The sequence below is a fragment of the Megascapheus bottae genome, chromosome 2 (genome assembly GCF_031878675.1).
Source record: "Megascapheus bottae isolate mThoBot1 chromosome 2, mThoBot2.hap1, whole genome shotgun sequence".
In the NCBI taxonomy this organism is placed as follows: Eukaryota; Metazoa; Chordata; class Mammalia; order Rodentia; family Geomyidae; genus Megascapheus; species Megascapheus bottae.
Window position 1 is genome coordinate 80,873,689 of NC_143510.1, and position 15,013 is coordinate 80,888,701.

Here is a 15,013-nt window from a genome sequence, read left to right on the forward strand (position 1 = left end):
TTTTCCTACATGCCCTGACAGTTTTTGTCCTAATGACAGTTCTACAGCCCAATTTTTCTTCATTATCATGAAGTTCAGATTCAAGTTATAAGCTACGCTGTAGACATTTTCCTTTTCTGAATTATAGACTTCCTTTTCTTCTTCCTCTTTTTAAATTTTTTTTTATCTGGCTAATCTTTTTTACTATTGTCTCAATGGTGTTATTTTACTGTAATTATATCTTCAATTCTTAGCTTTCTAAAGTTGTTTGTGGATTATAAATATAGAGAGGTGCACTCTTAAGTCACTAAAAATATGATCACTTATGCGATTGGAAAAAATACCAAGTATAGACCAGGGACAAATGGTTTATTGAAGTGCATTGGTGGATCATGCAGAAGAAATTTTTGATTTAAGTGCCCAGGGTAATAGAGTCCTATTTTCTTTGTTTTTGTAATGCTGTCACTTTCACAATCACTTCATTCGTCACCAGCATGGGGGACAGATTTAGTAGCATACATTGTACTCTCATTAAAAATAAAGCTCCTATCAACAGCTCAAAAAATTGAATCACTCCAAAAACTAATCTCCAAAGTAACAACCATCCCATTAAAAGATGGGCCAAAGACTTAAAGAGAATCTTCTCTGAAGAAGAAACAAAAATGGCCTATAGACACATGAAGAAATGCTCAAAATCTCTGGTCATAAAAGAAATGTAAATCAAAACAACTCTAAGATTCCACCTCACTCCAGTTAGAATGGCCATAATCAAGAAAACTAATAACAACAGATTCTGGAGGGATGTGGCCAAGCGCAATCACTACTACACTGTTGGTGGGAGTGCAAACTCATTCAACCACTATGGAAAGCAGTATGGCAGTTCCTCAAAAGACTAAACATAGAACTCCCCTATAACCCAGCAATTCCACTACTGGGCATTTACCCAATTGTCCAGAAACAAGGACATACTAAATCCACTAGCACGAAGATGTTCATTGCAGCACTATTTACCATAGCAAAGATATGGAACCAACCCAGATGTCCCTCAGTTGATGAGTGGATCAACAAGATGTGGTATTTATACACAATGGAATTCTATGTGGCTGTCAGAAAGAAGTATATCACCCCATTTGTTAGGAAATGGAAAGACTTGGAAAAAATCATATTAAGTGAAGTAAGCCAGACTCAAAGGAACATAGGCTCAATGGTTTCCCTCATTTGTCATGATCAGTAGAAAACTTTGGCTTTCCTAGCAGAGATTTGCAATACAGCAAAACCTAGATACATAAGGCCATATAGTATGATGCTAAATGAAAGGACCTCTAGGATATAGAAACAAAAGCCATATAATGAGTGATTGTTGTCCTTAATGTACTATGTTATCTCTCATCTCTTTTGCTGTCCTTTGGTTATCTCATATTGTTACAGTATTTCACTTTGTTATCTGATATATTGGATATATGCTTATTTGGTTATTTGAAATTGGATAGGGAAGGGGGGAAAACAAGATGAGGGCTGGGGGTGGGGGGGAGGGAAATGGGGACCAAGACATGAGAAAGGGTATCAATGTATGTGAATTAATGCACCTTCTATCTGGCAAATATAATGTAACCCTTCTATTAATTACAATAAAAAATATGTGAAAATAAATAAATAAAGCTCTTAGTATTTCACTTATGTTTTTATGTTGTGAATGAAAGAGATAACAGTAGACTCTTGAGAGGAAATTCTTGGTTGATATAGAATTATTTCAGAATACAATAAAAATTCAACTTGTATTTTGTCTAGGGCATATGTCTTACATATAATTACGTCTATTATTCCAATTATTGTAGGTATAGAAACCACTTGCCAACATGGAGATAAATACATAATTAATTTTCTAAATGATAATTACAGCAGAAAAAAAATCTGTGCGTCAGAATAAGCAAAAGGCAGAACAAAAGGCAAACATAATCTGGGCGCGGTGGCTCACACTTGTAATCCTAGCTACTCAGGAGGCTAAGAACTGAGGATCTCAGTTCAAAGCTCTAAAATCTGGAAGACTCTTATCTCCAATTAGCCACTAGAAACCTAGAAGTGGGACTGTGGCTCAAGGGCTAGGGCTGCAGCCTTGAGCTATAGAGCTCAGGGACAGCACTCAGGCCCAGAGTTCAAGCCCCATTACAAACAAACAAGCAAAAGGCAAACTAAGAAAAAAGGTCTTAACTTTTTGGTACTATCAGGTAAAAAAAAACAAAATCAGATTTTATAGAGAGGGCTAAGCAGGATTAGAAAGGATTTAGGGGAAAACAAAGCCAGAGGGTAGAGCAAAGCCAACAGATCAGGAAAGTAGAAGGAGAGATCCTTTGCTCTGTAGTGAGCTGATGTGAAATAAGGACAAGCATTCTTCATCTTAGTACTCCTTTAGATTTGGTGATAAAGGTAGGAGCTTGTGGAGAGGAGAGATGCTTGACTCAAGATTGGTCAAGCAAAATTAGACTTTTTGTCATAAAATGTTTTATGCAAAGCTTAGTGGAGTCAAGATATTAGACAAAATATTAAATTAGCAATTCTACTTTTATTTTCCTTGTAGATACTATATATTTAATGCAGTATCTATTTAAGTGCTATTCAATCAGTAGAAAGTTTATTACAAGAGTTGAGATGCTTAGGTTAAAAACTTGCATATAAAAAATTTACCTATCCTACAGAGATGGTGCCATTAGGTTATGCATTTTTAACGTTAATATATTACAAAAGCATTAGGAAATGATGATCTGGCAACATTCCTAGAAGAAAGTCATTGAAATATACATAGTTGAGATTTATTGGTCATTTGTCTTTAAGAAATTAAGATGTACAAAGCTTTAAAGAAGAACATTCTGCCAAATCACAGCTTATAAGATAAAATCTAGCAGTATGAGTCTTAGAATTATAGTGTGAAAATATTTTTTCCTGCCCTTCTATTTTCAAATAGAAGCTCATTATGAGATCTTATTTTCCTAAGTCATGTAGGAAGTAGTGTGGAGATAGAAGTAACCACCAAATATCAGAGTGCTTCTTCTTTGAGGGTAAATTTTGCATTTGCAATTGTGTTTCATAGGGTCACATTATTATGAAAACAAGGTAAAGTTACTATAACTTGTGAAACAAGAAAAAGGTTTAGAGAAATGTTTAAAAACATAATTCATATTTTAAATTGCAGATCTCTAGCTATCTATTTCTATGTAATTGCAGGAAATTGGAAAGATCATAATGGAAGCAAATTTCTTTTCACAGTAACATATTTACAAAATAAAGAAAATCAAAGGCATCCTATTCTGAAGCTAATAAAAGACATCTATTTTAATTCAAAACTGATAAGACGTGATACTGTATTCATTAAGAGTATTCACTTTGCAAATCTTTATCAGCACTAATAGCTATAAAATTTGTGAACATATGTGTCTTTACATGTCGGTATATATTGTCATATATTCATTTGCCAAAATGGCACAGAGATATTTTATTGCATGCTTTAAAGATAATAAATAAAAATAATGTAACCCACTGAAAAAATTTCAGAAAAGTTCCTGAAAAAAGAGGACAAACTTTAAAAATCACTAGTGATCTCATTCAGAGATATCCATTGTTCATCATTTTGCACAAAGCCTTCCAGTTCTCTTTGTGTATGTGTGTATTAACAAGTGGAATGATATTTTACCTAACTTTTTTCCCACTCAGAAATCTATTATGGCAGCATGCCCCTGATGATTTATGTATATATATATAATGTTATTTTAATGACATTTAATTTTCTTTGTGTGTGTGGTCATGGGTTTGAATTCTGGGCCTGGGCACTGTCCCTGAGCTCTTCAGTTCAAAGCTACTGCCCAACCCCTGAGCCATAGTGCCACTTCCCATTTAATAGTGATTAATTGGAGATAAGAGTCTCAGGTCCTTGTGTGCCTGGGCTGGCTTTGAACCTTGATCCTCAGATCTCAGCCTCCTGAATAGCTAGGATTACAGGTGTGAGTCTATTAAAAGTCATTTGTTTTAAGCAGCCTTAGACAATGCTAAAATGAATACCTTCATCTAAACAGTGGTGCTTCCTTCCTCAGGATATATTTTTAGTAGTGATATTGTTAGACAGCCATGTCATTCAATATATAAATGCTTAATTTTCTAACAGTTTATATTTGAGTTTCAAAACTAATAGTAAGTAGAAAGCCCTTTCTTATAGTGATACTGTATCAGAGATACAACCAGAATAAGCTATTTTCTCCATGTGTATGCAACTTACACTTATCACTTAATTTCTCATGATATTTCAGGAAGACATATTTATATCAGAAAGCAATCATTATGATGACCTATGATTAATGAAAGTCTAATATATATCCTTAAAATAACTCATTGTTTTTACTTCTCTTGTCAGCATGAAATCATTAATGATGCATGTTGCAAAATGTATAAATATTTATATGCTTGTTTTGTTTGTTTGAGGTAGACTCTCACTGTGACTTGTAGGCTGGCTTTAAATTCATAGCTCTCCTGCATGTTCCTTGAGTCCTGGGATTACAGGTGTGTACTCCATACCTGAATAGTATTTTTAAGTAGTTATAAGGAAAAAATTTAGTAACTGTTTATTGCAAATATGCAAGGGAAATTTCAATCAAATAATGTAACTATAGGTAAGGTTTTATATATCTAGATGTATAAGTTTATATAACTTTGCAATCTTAATTTTCACAAGCAATTTTGCTAAATTCTATTTGGCTACATTTTTTTCTTACTTCTGATCTTTGTTCTTCCTGTGATTATCCAGTGTTAGTCTGGTATATGTGCATCCGCTCTTCTCCAATCTCATGCTATAACATACACGTAGAATGATAGACAGACAGATAGATAGATTTTAGGCGGGTACTCTCCAGACTCTTAAATGTCTGTATTTTTTTTGCCAGTCCTAGGGCTTGAACTCAGGGCCTGAGCACTGTCTTTGGACTTTTTCCACAAAGCTAGAGCTCTACCACTTCTGGCTTTTCTATATATGTGGTACTGAGGAATTGAACACAGGGCTTCATGCAAGCTAAGTAAGCACTCTACCATTAGGCCAAACTCCCAGAGAAATGTCTGCATTTTAAAACATGAATCCATATCGTATCCATTTTTCCTCAGTCTTTTATACCTTTGGAAGACATATGTGTGTGGTATGTTTATATATGATATTATTACAAATAATGGATCATTACTCACTCTTTAAAATTCTTTCTTTAAATGAAATAATGGATGAAAGGCAAAAAGGAGTCAAAGAAGGAAGAGGTCATCTATTAAAAATTATATAACAAAAATGTTACTATTTTCTTTTATTCACTGGGGGTTCCCAAAATTTTGGAGTAAATATACGTTACTTATTATAGTCATTGCAACATGAAGTAGTAAGGTTCAGACCAAGAAAATAAGTCCCACCATGAGAATGATAGTAATTGTTAGAGTAGATATTCAAGCATAGATGATACATTTTTACTTTCACAAAATAATTTTTAACCATTTGAGATTCCCAGTGATAAAATATATCTCGTAGAAATGAGCCAGGCATCCTAGGAAGTATTTTGACTGATGACATATCAGAAATCTAATAGAAAGTATTCCCGTGCTAGTGGATTATTGGTATGTTTAGTTCTCCAGGACTCTTCTAGAGTAAGGTATTTTGTGGAATTGACATGGACTGTATCAATGATTAAATACTGATACATCATCAACAAATATTAGGCCACAGAATACTACTACTTCATTACATACTTACAGATGTTATAATTCCACTTTTGAACATCATCTCTAGAATCTCAGTCATAGTCTAATGACTGAAAATGTGTACTGTGCTAAAAACATGATTGTTTAACTCATTACACAAAATCTATTGATAAAGATCAGTCTATGTTTGCTAGCCTATCAACTACTGTAATTCACATTTTTACCTAAATATTAGATTATTAATGGATTCCTCAGGTTTAATCTACCTGCAAAAAATAAGACGCTCAGTGAAGTGATACATAAAATAATAATAAACGAAGTCTTTTCTTGATTCACACAAAATAGTATGTTTCTGTGTTAATGTATTCTACTACCTACTTTCCCAGTTGGTTCTATTAAGAACAGTAGAGTAAAAAGAAATAAAAATCAGAAATAAAATATTCCTATTAGAAAGCATGTCATAGAGAGGCATTTATGTGCAATTTAATGGTTCATGGAAAAAAAGAATATTACTGAAGGTGAAGAGAAGAAGTGAAACACAGATCATTGTTAACATTCTCACATTCACTTTCTGGACTCATTTACATAGATGACCAGGAGGCCTTCACTTTAGGAGTGCTTTGGGGTTTTAACTAAAACGTCCAATATTGACAATTAGACTTGGCTAAAAGGAAGGGGATAGTTCTATACATCAATGCCATCAGCTGACTCCCCCTTACACATACAACAGTATAGTGTGACCAGCAATGGACTGTTGTTGCCTTGTGCCAGAAGCCAGACTGGACTTGGAGAAGACAAACAGCTAAGGTTGAAGCTCTGGAGTCTAACGAATCCTTTCATTTTTCTAAGCTTTTCATCATCTAGAAAATAGGTCGGATAATACCTCACTACTGACATGTTTTAAAAATTGAACTGAAACTGTTAACTACAGCAAACTGCCCAACATGCAATGCATAGTAGGGAGGTAGCCAGCTCTCTCTATTTCACCTCACTAAGAGGGCAATTATAAAACACTCTTTGAAAACATGTTCTGGAGTTTGAGAAATGATGTCTCAACATGCAGCTTTAAGCAGGACAACTATCTGCAGCATCTGTGATAAAGAACCTTCTGGCACAGGCACAAAACTATGAGAACAAACATTGAGAGAGTCTGGAAGCAACCAGGGCATCGGGAAAGAGTACTGTCTGGGCTGGAGAGATAATTTCCCTTCATTCAAAATAAGACCCAGACAGGGGAAAGGTCTGTAAGCTCTCCTTCCTCCCACATACCCACCTGGAAAATGATACTTGATTAGGAAAAGAATGCCTCAGTCACTTTTGCCTTCAAATTTGGAAAAAGGAGAACAAAACTTTGGAAGTAGGTTAGAAACTGGGTGTGGTGGTGTACTCCTGTAAGCCTAACACCCAGGAGGTTGACACAGGAGAATCATGAATCTGAGGTCAATCTGAGCTATATATATTGAGACACTATTTCAAAAATAAGATGAAGCAAAATGGAAAGAGGGCTTGTGGGGTTAATGCTATCTACTACATTCAGAATTATGCATTTTTCAGCCAGGTGCTGGTGGCTCACACCTGTAATCCTAGCTACTGTGATCTGAGGATCACAGTTCAAAGCCAGCCCGGACACTATCTCCAATTAACCACCAGAAAACCGGAAATGGCGCTATTGCTCAAGTGGCAGAGTGCAAGCTTTGAGCTGAGAAGCTCAGGGACATCAGCCAGGCCCAGAGTTCAATGTCCACGACACACACACACACACACACACACACACACACACACACACACACAACACACACACATACACACACTCAGAATTATGCATTCCCAAGCAAGACTTTTTTTATTGATCCAATATACATAATGTACTGTATGATAAAATCTTTACTCACTTGTTTGAAAAGCTTCCATTTATAATTAAAATTTAGCTGTAACTCATGTAGTAACAAAAAAGGTCTATTAAAAGATAAAAATGCTAGGATATTGTTTGTTTTAGATTCAATTTAAGTATAATAAAAATACCATCCTTAAAATGCATTCTAACTAGAGTAGTACTTTTTATTTGTATATGTGGCTAATTAAATCAGTCCATGTATTTCTAGTCTGCTTAATTTAACAGGAGATAATTCAGGCCAGGGCCAGTTTAGATACAGGAGGATATTTTCAAGATTGTCTGCCACCCTAGTATTATAATGTCTAAGCACTTGATTATTCCAGATATTTGCTGTTATGTAATGTTTAAAATATTCAGTGGAATGTCCACTTACTTAAATACAGTCTAATCAAGATCATCAACCTGATTCAGAGAAAGTGTAAGAATTTGAAATAGCTCTAATGAACACGCACATTTCCAAACGTGCAACAAGCTTCCTTGTGATACAATAACATTGAATAAAAAATAAAACTTCAGAAAAGATTTCACATGAAAGCAAATTAGAATATCTTAACTACAATAATCATTGATCAGAAAGAGAAGAAAGATTTTCTAAGTGTCTTCCTGTATGGCATACCCTAATGAGAAAAAAAAGTCATGCCTGTGTTGGATAAGAAATAAAGAGAATTTATACTTATTGATCACCTGTCATGTTCTAAACACGACAGTAGTACAATATAATTTAATCTTGCAGTAGCCTTAGGAGGTAGGTATTAAAAATCTGAATTTATAGATGACAAAGTTGACATCAAAGGGGTGACAAAGCCAGGCAATAGCAGCCCTGGGTTTTGAAGTCAGCTCAATTTAATTTCAAAACCTGATCTCTGCAATAATTCTGTAAATGGAAACTGCAGAGTGTACCACATCCAGTATCCAGCATCACCAGAGAATATGGTATTCTACATAACATGAAGAAGTCAATATCATCACATTTCAGTGCCAATGTTCATTTCTTTGGCATTTGAATATGAGTTGGAAACCAGAAATGTTTGTGAAAATCATGTGTTAATATGTTCTGAGAACTGAAGGGACAGATCTGGGATAAATTTAGAACATTTCATTTACTTGTATTTATATCTTCATCTTAGACAGTTAAGACTACTTGATAGGTTTCAAACTATATACCTGCTAGGGAATTATTTTTAATTGGAAACTGGTTGCAATATATGTAACTAGTTACAGAGACTGCTCAAACATTGAGCTGGATCATATTTATAGGAGTGAAGGTAAGAGCACCAAATCACCTTCCAGTCCAATAAATACTGTTTACTAAATAAATAGCTGACATTGGAAATGTATAGGTTGGAGAAGGGCAAATAAAAAAGTACTGACATAAAATGAATAAGAGCATGGAAAATTTAATGCTGATTCTTTATGCATCTCCATTGGTCATCATTTTATTCTACTATCCTCTGAGATTTTAAAGAATAAATATCATAAATGACCATAAAATTAAAGTATTATTAAACCTATGCATAGCACTGAATTTGGTGAGCTTCCAGAGCTAGACTCTGGAGATGAAAACACATACTAAATAATATAATATTTCCTATCTCTCATTACAAATTTACCTCTCATTAATTTCATTAAACATTTCTTCCCCATTGTCAAGTAAAAATGATTTACTCAGATTTCTTAAAACATAATTTGTACCACTTAAATACTAGCAAATTAATCTCTTGTCTTTTCAGGGCATACTCCAGTTATAGTTCCTACAGTAACTAATTTCTCCAGTGTCAACTACATGGTGGGGTTGTAACAAGAGTAAGCCAGTTGATATACTATGACAATTTAAGGAAATACACCAGATTTAACATTAAGCCTGTAAGAATAGCTTATAGAAGGTCTCCCAGCTTCTCTTCTGTTTCCTTCCCTTTCCATGGTACAGGGCTAGGGTTTTTGAACTCAGGTCTTCATGCTTGCTAGGCAGACACCCTACCACATGAGCCTGCCTGCCTCTAGCCTCTCACCCCCTTTTCAGATGGGGTCTTGCTATGTACTTCAGGCTTGTGTGGAACTTGTGATGTATCTCAAGCTGTCTTCAAACTTGGGATCCTCCTGCCTCAGCCTCCTAAGGACTCAAATTATAGGTATGTCACAATATCTGAGCATCATGATCTTCTTAACAAAAGGGCATTTTTCTTTGTATGCCTACAGTGTTAAAAACAATCTTCCTCATGGCAGGACAAAGCAAGCGTTAAAGCTTAGTGTATAAATAATGTGTGAAACTCTATATTATTGCATATATCTCTTAGTGTCTCCATTTCTGTTGTGAGGACAACTAAGAAAGTTAGCTAAGATCAAACAGCTAGCAAATAGATTTTTTTTATTTGAATTCATGTCTGGCTCTTGATTTCACTATGTGATTTCCCATCCACACTCAGTCTCAATGTTATTTGTGTAGTGCTGACATCTTCATTAGTGTTCATCGCCCTACTGGTTAAATGTAGCTTTGAGCAGAAGAGTCTGAAGATCAGTAAAGATGTGATTCACAACTGTCCTGAAGACCAATTGCAGTGTTACACATAATATATAATGAGTCTGTAATTAAGAGATAAAAAGCTAAAGACAGAGACGGCCGCTGTCAATAGTAGTATCTTTTAGTGGCCTGAGTCTCTGCCTTCATTTTTTTTCCTATTGTAGACAACTGGTAAATAAAGGAAGGGGTTGAATAGCAATAGGAAAGGTAGTTTTTTGTTTTTTGTTTTTTTAATCATGAAAATACCCTTCACAAGCAGCTTTGGCTGAGTGGCATTTTGGGTATTTGCTCCTTTTCATAATGTTTATGACATTTTTATGGTTCTATAGCACTCTGTGCTTGAGGAATTTTAGAACATTAGAGCAATGCACAATGTTACCTAGGTCTAACTGTGGATTTAGTGACCAAGCCACCATTCTGAAAGAGAAGCAATGGTAGGTCTCAGCTTGAACATTCCCAGTGTGCAGGCACTTACTGTATCACTGGACAGCTATCTTATCTTAGGATAGTTTATCAAGGAAATAAATTTTCATATCAACCAAAAATCTGCAAATCCTACCACCTTCCTGAAATTATCTATTAGCCTAGCCGAAATAAGTTTATGTGGCAATATATTTTGCCAGGATGGTTCTTTGGGTCCAGAAAAAGTCCACAGCATTTATGACTATTTCTGCATAGGAGAATGGAGTATATGTGCAGTTACAGAGCTAATATCAGACTTGAACCATTAAAAATGTGGCTATTATTTTGAACCTTCCTTAGTATGCTTATTGTCTTAAGATCTAAAACAAATTTCTTCATTTCAGAAAAAAATACTATTTGACCTTTTAAAATGTTATCATTAATAAATATGGGACCCGGACAAATTTTCCATTATTCTAGGAGAGGAGCAATGGCCAAAGTATTTTGACAGGGTCTCATTTAGACTCATGCATTCTCATTTGATCACAAACATGAGTGGAATGATTCTTCTTAGCCACCTGGATGCTGGCGTCCCATTTTCCTGCACATTATAAGCACATGGAATGTTTGTCAGGCTCCACTCCATGAATGCTGATTCAGTAAAATGAGGAAGAGGAAGAAAACTTCCTTTTCCACAAGTGCTGGAAGTGACGCTGATGCAGGTGATCTGTAGGCCACACCCTGAGGAACCTTCCAGAATGTTCACAGTAGTGACAGAGAAGGTAGTTCATTTGGTTTTTGCCTCATCCAAAAAATCCAAGGATGGTAAGACCTGTAGGGTTCTTACCATTTCTCAAATATACCAACTGAAAATGTCGAAGTAAAGTTACTGGGTATGTGCTTATGTGGGTGTGTTCACTTTTTAGTAAACTCCCAACCTTTCCAGTTTCTCTTGTGCTCTATAGAGATGCTATGCCATAGATCTTGCTACAGGAGATGAGGACACATCTGATGTCAACTCTTAACCCATCCCTGTAAGCACTACCCAGCTGGTTCAGGAAGACATCAGTAGCCTTGGATTTTATTTGGTAAACACACAAGGGGGAAAGGAGGTAGAGGAGAATGGGAGTTTGTGCTGGGAGGTGAGTGTGTTCCTATCCTTCCATCTCAGACCCATGCCCAGGCTTTCCAAGTCACAGTCTGGTTTCATCACTGCTGAGAGACAGCAAAGCTTGCTTATGGAGCACTAGCATTACTTGCATCATTCACCAAGTGTATCTCGTTTTCTCAGCTCTATCTCCACAAAAACTCAAGCCAGTTCCCTGATGAGATATGTGTTTTTTTGAGACACTGCTCAGGCAAAGTGACAAAGGTCATTCAGTGAAGATGTAATTTATTTTCATCATAATTTTGATATTTTATCATGTATTTTTGTTGTCAATTGTTGGGCTTGAACTCTGGGCCTGGGCACTGTCCCTGAGCTCCTCTGCTCAATGCTACTGCACTACCACTTGAGCCATAGTGCCACTTCTGGTTTTCTGGTGGTTAATTAGAGATAAGAGTTTCATGAACTTTAATGCTGTGGCTGGCTTTGAACCAAGATCCTTAGATCTCAGCCTCCTGAGTAGCTAGGATTATAGGCATAAGTCACCTGTTCCTGGCTTATCAGGGGTTTTTGTCATTAACTGTGAGTTTAAAAAATATTGCATCAAAATATTATGTATTATTATGACCAGTGTATTGTATCTCCTTAGATTTTTAATTCCTAGGAAAGTTCCTCAAATCACCTCATCAGAATCTGGGTCCTAGTGATAACGTTCCTATAGGTTAGACTTCTTGCTAAAGAAGTCTAAACCTAATCTTATTACCTTATAATTTTTTCAACTATTTCTACTTTTTTAAACATGAACTCTACACCAGGGGCTGGTGGCTCATGCTTGTAACCTCAGCTACTCAGGAGGCTGAGATCTGAGAATCATGGTTTGAAGCCAGGCTAAGCAGTGAGACTTTTATCTCTAATTAAGCACCAAGAAGCCAGAGTAGAGCTGTGGCTCAAGTGATAGACAGCAAGCCTTGAACAAAACAAAAGACACAATTCAGGAACAGTGCCTAAGCCCTGAGTTCAAGCTCTAGGACAAGCACAAGACCACAAAACAAAACAAAAACCAAACAACATGAATTCTTGAGAACTTATGAATCACCCATAGAAGTGGAGTCAACTGTATGAATTTTTTTCTTTTTTTTGCCAACCTTGGGCTTAAGCTCAGGGTCTGAGCACTGTCCTTTGATTTTCTCAAGGCTAGAACTCTACCACTTGAGCCTCAGCACCATTTCCGGCTTTTTTCTCCGTATGTGGTACTGAGGAATTGAACCTGGGTCTTCGTGCATGCTAGGCAAGCACTCTACCACTAGGCCAAACTCCCAGCCCCTAACTCTATGACTTTTTAAGATATGTTATCTTTTGTACAAATATTACTGTTACCTTTAAGTTTATCTGATCTTACATAATCTACCAGTATTAAGCAAAAACTTGATAAAGAGGGTTTGAAATGACCGTCTTGTCTTAACTTTAGTTGCAGGGTAAAAAAGAATATATACGACAATATATTAACTAGTGATAGCAAAACCAACTCTGAGAGCTACTCTGTTAGCTTTTTTGGAATATAAGAAGGCAAGTCATACACAGTTCTTGCCAAGTGCTGCTTACAATGTAAGACTTGGTAATCAATTCCTTAGGTCAGGATAAATGGGACATTATACCAAGTGAGACACAGTGGTGTAGTAAGTCATTGAACTCAACCAGTTTGCAGTGCTTCCTCGTGAACTTGACATAAAGTTGACACTTCATTTAGTGTTAACTGACATTACAAAAAATACATGGAGAAAACTCACTATTTGCTAAGTCAATATACATAATTGATACTATTTTCAGGTCATGGTTGTTGCGTCTGAGAAAAAACGGAAATAATTCGTAGCTACTATTATTGTGATTAAACAAGACATTACTCACAGGGTTTGATAATTTTTCTGGCTGTTTCTGAAGCACATTTATTATAATACTATAGAAAAAAATTTCCTTACTTGTGGCCTCTTCATTCATTTCTTCAAGTTCACTGTTGATGCCAACATCTATGGAATTCATTATTTTGTCAATCTGTGAGAAACAAAAACCATGTAAGTGGATTATTAAATTCATTTTGAATATCACATTTAAAAATAACTTTTATGTGCCAGGATCATATGTTCTTAGGTCATGTCAATACTATAACATATAGACCAACAGGTAAATAATAAAAAGGAAATAATTATCTTTTAGATTTTTATTTAAGAAATAAATTATGCTTCCTTAAACTAGGCATGGTGGTATACAACTGTAATCTCAGTGACCTAGGAGACTAAGGTATTCTACTTGACTCTGAATCTAGCCTGGGCAAAGGTAAAAAGACTCTATTTCAAACACAAAATAAAACAAGAGGACTAGCAGCATAGCTCAAGCAGCAGAGTGCTTGCCTAGTACCTATAAAGCTCTAGGTTCAAGTCCCGGTAAAAATTAAATAACAAATCAAACTTAAGCTTTAGAAATACATTTGCATGTTCTCTGTATTACTTAGAAGGGAATTTGTGCTTAGATGAATCAGTAAACTGGGAGCTAGAAGGCTTTGCGCTCAGAAAGGGCCTGGGTTAAGGTTATGTTTTAACTAAATCGTTTGGCCAGACACAAGCTGGTTCATGGTATCCCCTTTACCAGAATATATACACGAAGGCAAGTAACTTCTTAAAGATAATATAAATGTATTAGTCTTTTCTCCAGGCAAAGGTTCTAAGAATGATTTCAAATGTATTCACAGAGGTAAAAAAAATACAAGAAATGGATGATATTTTTTTCCAATAGAGTTCGGTGTATTGATTCAGTATTAAATATTAATTGCATGACCCATATTTTTAAAAAGAAATTTCTAGCTTTGAATTTAAACGTGCCTATGTAATCTATAGCCATGGACAGTTTAATCTCTTTCTTCCTCTTATTAAGCAACCTGAGGAAGACTGCAGGTTTCAGAGACAATGAGCATTACTTAAATGTCTGTTCAACCTGAAACAGATCCAGACATACCAAGCGATTTTCCCAAATAGCTCAATTCAGACAGTCAATATCAGAGCCATATCTATTTCGAGTTCTCAGAATACTATAGTGACCTAATGTGCTTTCAAACAGAATCCAACTGGCACAATCTTTCGAAAGACAAAATGTGACAAACTAGGATAAAATATCAATAGAGACTGTGGCCCATTCTTTAAAGAAATTTAAGAAAAGTAGCAATGAATTTTGTTAATTCTTGACGTAATTCTCTCTAGGGGCAAAGAGATAATATTTCATAGTCTTACAAAGGCACTTATTTCTTAATTCTTTCTGATTAAAGATTTTGCCTTTAAGTAGAGTTTAAGTTGGAGCTAATTGCCCCTACCTGTTTTTCCTTTGTTTCTCTGATAGATATAAAAGGACAATT

At 35.5% G+C, this 15,013-nt stretch overlaps 1 protein-coding gene across 5 annotated transcripts in view; it reads right to left on the reverse strand.

Annotated features, from left to right (window-relative positions):
- Anks1b (ankyrin repeat and sterile alpha motif domain containing 1B) overlaps window positions 1-15,013 on the reverse strand; it is a 905,411-nt gene that overhangs the window by 428,615 nt on the left and 461,783 nt on the right. For all 5 annotated transcript variants that reach the window (XM_090328468.1, XM_090328467.1, XM_090328466.1 and 2 more), the window contains exon 14: window positions 13,590-13,662. In XM_090328468.1, the coding sequence (XP_090184594.1) occupies window positions 13,590-13,662 (73 nt within the window). The remainder of the gene's footprint in view (window positions 1-13,589; window positions 13,663-15,013) is intronic.